Source organism: Thalassophryne amazonica, chromosome 9 (assembly GCF_902500255.1).
Source record: "Thalassophryne amazonica chromosome 9, fThaAma1.1, whole genome shotgun sequence".
In the NCBI taxonomy this organism is placed as follows: Eukaryota; Metazoa; Chordata; class Actinopteri; order Batrachoidiformes; family Batrachoididae; genus Thalassophryne; species Thalassophryne amazonica.
Genome location: NC_047111.1, coordinates 12,907,809 through 12,917,350, shown reverse-complemented (window position 1 = coordinate 12,917,350; position 9,542 = coordinate 12,907,809). Strand labels below are relative to the sequence as shown.

Sequence of the window (9,542 nt, the reverse complement as noted above, 5' to 3'; positions counted from 1 at the left end):
GAATAGAGTTTTGCCTATTTGACTCTTACTTCTTACAAAAGTGTTTTTTTTTTCCTTTTCTTTTCTTGTTGTTTATGCAGAAACAGCAGATCAAATTCCTTGTATCTGTGAACTTTGCAATAAATTTGATTCTGATTCTATTTTTTTTAGTGCGCTTCCACGGTCCAGTATAAACCCCGCCTCCTAACTCCGCCTCTTACACTGGGATAGGCTCCACCCTGTCTGGCCTGACAACAGGCCCTGATACTGGCCTCTCTCCTAGACTGTGATTGGTTGGCGGCCGTGAATCAGGACCCAACAGTCACGTGGTTCGGTGGTCAGGTGACTGTGATGTCACGTCGGTAGGAGGTGTCGGTGGTGTCGTCTTCGGTTGTTTCTCCTCCGCTGCCGGTGACGGTTTTCTCTCAGGTTTTTGTTTGTTTGGTTGATTCGATGCCGTCGCTGCTGTTCTGCGGGCCGAAGCTCGCCGCCTGCGGGATCGTTCTTAGCGTTTGGGGCGTCATCATGCTGGTGAGGGAGCCGACTAATCCCTGGACAGTTAGCTAATGTCTGTTTCTCACAGACATTTCATTACCTTTATCGCTTTAGCATCACTAAACACAAACTCTTACATTAAAAACACATTGCGATCCAGTAAATTAACGTCCCGAACACGAAAGGGGTCAGGCTATTTTATTTTTTGCACTGCAGAATCTTACCGCTACTTCCGAAAAGGCGCTGCACACTTCCGGTGTCAGGAGGCACCAAACCCGTCCTCTGTTGCCTAGCAACCACCGAAGTGAACGTTTCGGGTTTAGCTTCAGTTAAATTTCTTAACTCATAAAAATCTTTGATTAAAAACAAAAGATAATAATAAATAAACTAAATAAAACTCAGCCAAAACATTCAGATGCTATAAATGAACTTTTATTCGCAAACCAGGATTCTTTAGTTCTTTATTCTCTTGTTGAAGTAAAACTATGGAGATAATAATAATAATAGTACATTTTATTTGTATAGCGCTTTTACCAAAGCTCAGACACACTTTACAGGTTCAAAAACAAAGCTCTCAAAACAAAAAAGCCCACACGTTAAAAGCAGTTCTAAAAAGGTGGGTTTTGACCCGAGCTGTGATGATGGACGGGTCGGTACAGTCATGGATCTGTTTGGGGAGAGAGTTCCAGAGGCAGGGGGCAGCTATGGAGACGGCTCTGTCCCCCCACGTCCGGCGCTGAGTGGCACCGACAGGAGGGTGGCATCAGAGGAGCGGAGGCGACAGGAAGCAGTGTGACGGTGGATCCGGTGAGGTGGGCGGGGCCTGACTGAGAAGGACTTTGTGTGTGAGGAGAAGTATTTTGAAGTGGATACGCTATGGGACAGGAAGCCAGTGGAGGTTCTTAAGAACAGTGGTGATGTGGTCACGGGAGCAGTTGTGGGTGAGCAGACGAGCAGCAGAGTTCTGAATGTACTGGAGTTTATTGAGGACTTTTAAAGATGTACCATAGAGAATATTACTGCAGTAGTCTAACCTGGATGTGATAAAGACGTGGATCAGGGTTTCTGCAGCAGATAAGGAGGGTGATGGACAGAGACGAGTAATGATCTTGAGGTGGAAAAAAGCGGATCTAGTGATGTGATTGATGTGTTCAAAAGACAGGTTGGTATCAAAGATGACTCCAGGGATGCAGATGTGAGGGGAGGGAGACAGGCTGGTGTGGGTGAAGGATTTTGGACCAATAATGATTATTTCAGATGTGTCACAGTTGAATTTAAGAGTTGGGTTGCCTCCAGGACTTAATCTCAGTGAGGCAGTTAGTGAGAGTGGAGTGAGTTGCAGTGGTGATGGATTCGGTGGAAATGTAGAGCTGGACATCGTCGGCATAACAGTGGAAACAAAGACCATGACAACGTATGATTTTACCAAGGGGAAGCGTGTAAAGGATGAAGAGGAAAGGACCCAGCACCAAGCCCTGGGGGACCCCTTGGGCAATGGTGGGCACAGTTCTGTTAACCACTAATTAGCAAAGCTAACTTTTTTGTTAGCAGATTAGCTTTTCAGATAACTTGGAAAACCATCAGCGGACCAGTTAGCTTCCGCTAAATTTAGTTCTACTAACTTTTAGTCCACTAACCTTTTTTGCTGACATAGTTAGTAAAGCCAAAGGGTCAAAAACGTTTGTAAACCCTAAAATCACACATATTGATTCCTGTCTGTTAGGAGTTTTGCAGCAGTCAAACAGCTGTGAGGAGCTGAGCTCAACTGTACCCCAGCAGAAGGAGCCTGGCTGCCAAGCTGCTATATACAAATATACATTAATTTATAAACCAAATTAATCTGGATAGTTTGTAAAAACCAACACAGGTTACTGTAACATGTGTCTTGGTAAATATGTAAATATGTCTTTTTTCATTTGTAAAAAAAAGGCATTTGCAATACTGAAAATTCTTTAAGTGTAATTCAGTGCAACAAACAGCGACTGTGATATTTGGGTGCTGTTCACACTGCCATCCAGTAGATGGCAGTGTTCTATGCATTTTGCACTGGTTCCCAATACCCATCCATATGTGTGCGTGCGTGCGTGTGTGTGTGTGTGTGTGTGTGTATAATATGACACCTTAATATGAATATATTAAATGTCTGATCCACGTGCATGCACTGCAGTGTATTGATCTTGGCAGAATACTATTTCTTACTAATCAGCTATGCTTCAACTGGACATTTATATTTGCCTTCCTTTTGCTCGGGTCTGTTTGGGTCAAGTGCCTCTTCAGGAAATCTTACCCGCTACTAGAGGTGGCTGATATAAATGATATATTCAGTTCACAGTATAAATTTCGCCAACTGTAGAGATTTAGACTGCACCGACTAATCGCAGTAATGTTTGTTGATAACGTCATCGTATCTTCCTCAGTGACTCTGAAGGACTGGAAAAGGCTGCAGTCAGTGCTTTGGTCACAGGCTCCATCTCCACCTCGGCAGATTAAAACTTCTCCTTGTAAGAGTGTAAAATTACAAGTTATTTTAACTCTCTGGAGTCACCTGACTGAATTTGGGCATGTAAAAATCACATGAACGAATTAAGCAATTGTCCCATTAAATTCACCAGACTCAGTCTCTGTTTCAGTGTGTTTTAAATGTGCACGGTTCAAGCTTTATATGAGTTTTTTTTAAATAATGTTAATAGGCCTACTATAACCTGAATTATGATTAATAATTCCTGCAATATTTTGTGAATTTTATGGTCATATTTGGTGCATGTATTTGCAGAAAGCCGCAGTAAACTCTCATATTTCCTCATTCAGCTGAGCTGAGAGCTCCGTCTTGGTGCAGGAAAGTGGAGAAAAAACCACGCCATCTGCTTTATCATTGGTGGAACCCCACGACATGAGCCAGTCAGGATCATTGACCCACATGGTGGTGGTGTCTCTGTTGTCTTTCTGTGAAAAAAAAATTCGCCACCAAAAGCAGACAAACTAACACTGCCTCCTGCTGGACAGAAACAGGAATGGCAAAATGAGATTATTCCAGTGCACAAAAATACATGTCTAACAAGTCAGAGAATCAGGCGCTCAAAATTAATTATCTGTTTATTATTTTTGTTTTTATTTGTTTATTTTAACCAATTTAACTTTGAAAAGGGACTGTATGACCCATTCAGAAACACTTCCAATATAACTTTTACACTTACGTTTATATCGTGATATATACCGTTACTGTGAAGGGATTAAATTTATATTGTGATATGCACTTTAAGTCATATTGCCCAGTCCCACCCGCTACCCAATCATAAGTGGGGAGGCCAAATAATACATGAGCAGGGAAGAAATGTGAATTGAGAGAATTTACATAAAAAAGGGGTCAGACACTTCAGAATGAAGGATGAAATCTGTGATAATACTCCAGCAGACTTGCTATGCGGGGGGGGATCCAGGGTGGGGGTTAAGATATCCTAGCTCAACTTCCTCCCCCCTGGGGGAAGATATACTGTTACACTGGAGTCAATACTAAAAGTTAGCATTTAGCTGTAGCTTCTGCTAAATGTTTTTAGTGGCTTATCGGTTTAGTGCTATAAAAGTTAACTTTTCAGTTAGCGGTTATTGCAGCTAACTTTTTGGTTAGCTGTGCCCACCACTGCCCTTGGGACAAAGGAGCGATGGAGCAGTTATTGATGCTGATAAATTGTTGGCTGTTAGTGAGATAAGACCATAACCAGGTCAGAGCAGTGTGGGTAATGTTGAGGGTAGATTCAAGGCGAGAGAGAAGAATAGTGTGATTAATAGTGTCAGAAGCTGCAGTGAGGTCGAGGAGGACAAGAATGCTGAGGTTACCAGAGTCCGAGGAAAGGAGGAAATCATTGGAAACTTGGACAGGGGATGTTTCAGTGCTGTGTTGGGAACAAAAACCGGATTGAAAGAGTTCAAAGAGATCTTTGGAAATGAGGTGGGCTTTGAGTTGGGAGGCGACAACACGTTCAAGAAGTTTTGATAAGAAGGAAAGCTTAAAATTCACTAATTCATCTACCTCATGCACAGTTGAACTTCAGCCTGTTGTCTGTTTTATACATCCTTTTCCCTTTTCTTTTTCTCTTATTGCACATTTTATTTCATTTGCACATTTTGTTAGTGTGAATTATCCCGTATTTAGTGTATATTTCTGCCTGCTGTACAGAGAGAGTGCAGCTCAAACTGAAGCCAAACTCCTTCTATTCTGTGGATACTTGGTGGATAAAAGCTATTCTGAGTCGGAGATGTCATGAAGTCAGGGTTGAGTCCAGGTCAGCAGCCAGTTTGAATGTTGGAGGATGAGACCAGAGCTGAGGGAAGAACTGATGATAACTGTGATAAGTATGGAAGTGACGGCATTTTACTGAGGAGAGGAGATGGATATTATTTTCCTGAAGGATATTTTGTGTTTGTCCTTTGGAATGGGAGTAACATTATCCATTACGACTGCCAATGTGATCTGAGATCTCTAGATCGATGCTGGGAAAGAGTGAGACCAGTGGAGATCAAATCAAGGATGTGACCGTGGCAGTGGGTGGAAATTTAACATGTCGTATGAGACAATGAAGTAATTAATTTAATTAGCTTATAATGCACCAAATCACAGCAAAAGCTGTCTTAAGGTGCCTTACATAAAACAAGTCAACATAAAATTGAATAAAAATTCAAATACATAAATAAAAACAGAAGTAAAAGAATAAAACAAATAAAAATAAAAACTATCCATAAGAAAGAGAATAAAAATAGGTTTTGAGTCTTGACTTAAAAATGTCCACAGACTCAGACTGCCTCACAGTCGCAGGAAGACTGTTCCACAGGGTGGGTGCACGATACGAAAAGGCTCTTTGACCTGCTGACTACTTCTTCACCCTGGGAACACAGAGAAGTCCCGCATCCTGCCCGGTCCGGCACGTAGAGTTCACCAGATCAGCCACATAAGATGGCGCCAGTCCATGAACAACCTTATAAGTCAATAACAAAACCTTAAAATCTGCTCTCACAGAGACAGGGAGCCAGTGCAAAGATGCCAAAATGGGTGTGATATGTTCAGACCTTCTGCTACGTGTCAGAAGTCTGGCGGCAGCATTCTGAACCAGCTGAAGACCCCTAATGCTTGACTGGTAACCCTGAAAATAGAACATTACAATAATCTAGTCTAGAAGAAACAAAAGCATGAATCAGGGTCTCAGCATCAGCCATGGACAGGATGGGGCGGATCCTCGCTATATTTCTCAGATGGAAAAAAGCAGTCCTAATAATATCCCTGATGTGGAGGTCAAAAGACAAAGTGGGATCAAAAATTACCCCAAGGTTCCTCATTTTGTCCGTATGATGTATGACACAGGAACCCAGCCTGAGCGCCAGCTGGTCAAACTGATGCCGATGTCTCGCTGGACCAAGAACCATCATTTCAGTCTTATCAAAGTTTAAAAGTCGGAAGTTACTAGACATCCAACTTCTCACTGATAGAAGACAGTCCTCCAGGGATTTTATGGGAGTGAGATTTCCCGCAGTTATCGGCATGTACAACTGAGTATCATCAGCATAACAATTAAAGGCAATCCCAAAACTCTGCAGTATATGCCCAAGGGTGCCACGTACAGGGAGAAAAGCAAGGGGCCTAAAACAGATCCCTGTGGAACCCCAAATCTCATGTCAGCAAGGTCAGAGGTAGTGCCATTATACAAGACACATTGAGAATGACTGGAAAGATATGATGTCAACCAGGCAAGGGCACTTCCAGTAATCCCCAAAAAATTCTCCAACCTATTGAGCAAAATATGATGATCCACGGTATCAAACGCAGCACTGAGATCTAACAACACCAAAACCGTAGTGGTGTCTGAATCCATTGCTCGCAGTAGCTCCAGAAGTAGCTCCAGAAATTCAACAGAAATTTTGCATTCAGGGTTATCAATGTGAATACTGAAGTCCCCCAGGAGGAGAACTGAAGGGGAAGTGACACAGAGCAGGGTCAGGTAGTCAATCAATCAATCAATTTTTTAATATAGCGCCAAATCACAACAAACAGTTGCCCCAAGGCGCTTTATATTGTAAGGCAAGGCCATACAATAATTACATAAAACCCCAACGGTCAAAACGACCCCCTGTGAGCAAGCACTTGGCTACAGTGGGAAGGAAAAACTCCCTTTTAACAGGAAGAAACCTCCAGCAGAACCAGGCTCAGGGAGGGGCAGTCTTCTGCTGGGACTGGTTGGGGCAGTCAGAAAAATCAGAGAGAAAAGAGGGGCTTGGCTCGGGGGGGATTATGGCAAAGACCAGGGGGGCAGACAGTTTAATAACAAGGTGTTCAAAAGACTGAGGCAGGAGTGGAAATGGTGGTTGTTTTGAAGTCCTTGCTGAAGACATTGGCGACACCACCACCCCGCCCCACAAGACGAGGTATGTCCATGTAGGTGAATCCAGCAGGAGAGGTCTGGTTTGGCCCAGTTTCACAGAGGAAATGCAGATTATTGTCAGTCATGAATTCATTTGGAAGGAGGCCTTTATAATTCAAGGCCAGTTTTACTTGAGAGGACTGAGACTGGACAGATTCACGTGCGGTTTGTTGTGATGACGTAATGAAGAACAGGGGAGGTGATAGGACCCAGGGGATGAGATGGAGCTTGGCAACGTAAAACTCACATGCTGCTTGTTATGGTGATGTAATGAGAAGGTCGGGAGGCGATGGGACAGAGGGATGGGATGGAGTTTGGCAACGTGAAGTTGTAAGTAAACAAACGGCCGCAGCCGCGATGCTGAGGACATCCTCTAGAAAGTCATCCAGTTTCGTGGAGAATGTCCATGCAGTCTGGATGCAGGTGATTAAGGTTACGGAGATCTGAGGCAGAGTACAACGGCAACATGGTCTGAGTGTGGAGCACTAGCAAGTGGCTGACACCAGCATGTAGCCAGGTATAAACCCGCAGACCAGCCACAGGATACTCCACAGTGTTAGCTACAGCGGCAGCAGATCAGCAATCCAATAAGGTGGGCAGGTAGCCTGGAAGGGCTACCGAGCAGGTCACCTTATGAGCCCACACGATAAACAGAGGTCAGCCGCGTGCAGAGATGGTTAGCTAGAAAACCAGCCAGAGCCGATGACCAGCTAGCTGAGCAGATGGACTCTCGTTGGCTTGTAATGTAGCAGAGAAAGATCTGGAGATCGATCCGGTAGTGGGATACAGTGCACTGAGTCGGCCCGCGGGTCTTGAAGCAAGCAAACGAGAAAACATCTCAGCAAAGTAAACTAGAGACAGTCCAGTCAAAATGTAGGTGGCGTGAGGATAAAAAGTAGCATGTAGCCACTGACTCTTTGAAAAACTAAATCAGTAGGTTATCGCGAAAGTTGTTCATTCAGCTGCCCTCTTTTGGGGGGGGGGGTCGCCACAGCGGATACAGCCAGAGCCACACTGGTATTTGGCACAGGTTTTACGCCGGACGCCCTACCTGATGCAACTCCAGTGTTACCTGGAGGAACACACAGCCGCTGGTGTTCCAAAGAGGTCTCCCATCCAAGTACTAACCAGATGCTGCACTGCTTAGCTTCTGAGATCTGACGGCATCAGGAGACACAGAGCAGATAAGCTGCAGGTTATCATGAAAGTAACATTGAATAAATGTTAAAACTTAGATTTAAAAATGAATTAAAAACGGGGCAGCAGCCAGAGTGCGTCAGCGTCCACCGCAAGGCTGTTGAAAGTTTTCATTTATTTATTTTTTATTCTTGTGACATAAATGTGACCTGCCTTGCTAAAGTTTAAACACGCCGCCTCGCCCACTTACTGCACTTCATCACTTAAAAAGTGGAAATAACTTCAGCTCCTCTGTGTCCTGCCCCCTGCCCCGCCCCCTCTGTCACAGGCCATGTTGGGAATCTTTTTCAGCGCCAAGTCGGCCGTGTTGATTGAGGACGTCCCCTTCACCGAGGAAGACATCCGTGACGAGTGAGCGCGCGCTGTCTCCCTAAGCACTTCCAGAAGCCAGCTGTTTCCATGGTAACATGTCACTGTTTTTGTCCACAGTAAAAACCCGCCGCAGAACATCTACAGCCTCTACAACAAGGTTGCTGTCAACTGCTTCATCGCTGCCGCAGTCTACGTGGTGGTGGGTGCCGTGGCGCTGTGCCAGGTCCGCCTGAACAAACGGCAGGAGTACATGGTGACATGAAGCCCCGTCCTGACCTTTGACCCCAACCTGCTCCTCTGTGGTGCCCATTGTTTGTTTCATTCCTTCATATGTTGATTCATCGAAGTGACCAAAAGCTTCAGAATTCCTGCATGTGAAACTTGATTCATCACAATGAATCACAATTCTGATGATTGTTTTCTTATGATTATTGGTGATTTCCTTTAATTCCTGTCGGTGGTTTTGAACCACTGAAGTAAAAACACGGCAAGTAAACACAATTTTAAGAAAAGTGTTTTCAGACATAATTACTGTCATTTGTAGTCCTGATGATAAAATCCTAAGGTCATTTTTAAAAGCGTATTTATTTATTTATCTCCGGGTCAGTGTGGACATTTTACTTTAAAGTCACTTTGGACCATTTTAACATGCTCAACATATACCTGAATTCAGATTAAAAACTGCTTCAATGGTTCAAACTGGTTTTCAGTGTTTCACAAGAAAAAAAATCCTTCAATAAAATGTGAAAATACATCAAGAATTTTATTGTTTACCTGTTGTCTTTGTTGTTGATACAAAATCACATTTAAGAGAATATTAACGTCCACATCTGTGATTTTTAATCATTAACACACACTTACTCAGCTTAATCAGGCGTTTCTGAAGTTTCTCCGATGTAAAAATGTAAATCCTAGAAACATCTGCAGCTCAGCCAATCGTGTGCAAGCAGACATTCGTTCTGAATTATTCCACCTCTGACGTTATTCCTTAACAGTGATGACGCACTAAACGTTCCCGCCCACTAGAACAGAGCAGCCAATGGGTGGGCAGCTTTTCCATGCTTTACTTTGTCCAGATGTTGCTATGACAACCAATTCCAGAATTGTTTAGTTCTCAAACTGGTACGCAAGCTCCCTCTGGTGGTACGCAGT

General features: G+C 43.7%; 1 protein-coding gene across 1 annotated transcript in view; it reads left to right on the top strand.

Moving 5' to 3' along the window:
- Window positions 1-9,151, top strand: part of rnasekb (ribonuclease, RNase K b) — a 28,583-nt gene extending 19,432 nt beyond the window's left edge. The window contains exons 3-5 of the mRNA XM_034177602.1: window positions 409-510; window positions 8,347-8,429; window positions 8,508-9,151. Coding sequence (XP_034033493.1) covers window positions 433-510; window positions 8,347-8,429; window positions 8,508-8,652 — 306 coding nt within the window. The 5' untranslated portion in view covers window positions 409-432 and the 3' untranslated portion in view covers window positions 8,653-9,151. The remainder of the gene's footprint in view (window positions 1-408; window positions 511-8,346; window positions 8,430-8,507) is intronic.
- The last annotated feature ends 391 nt before the right edge of the window (window positions 9,152-9,542 follow it).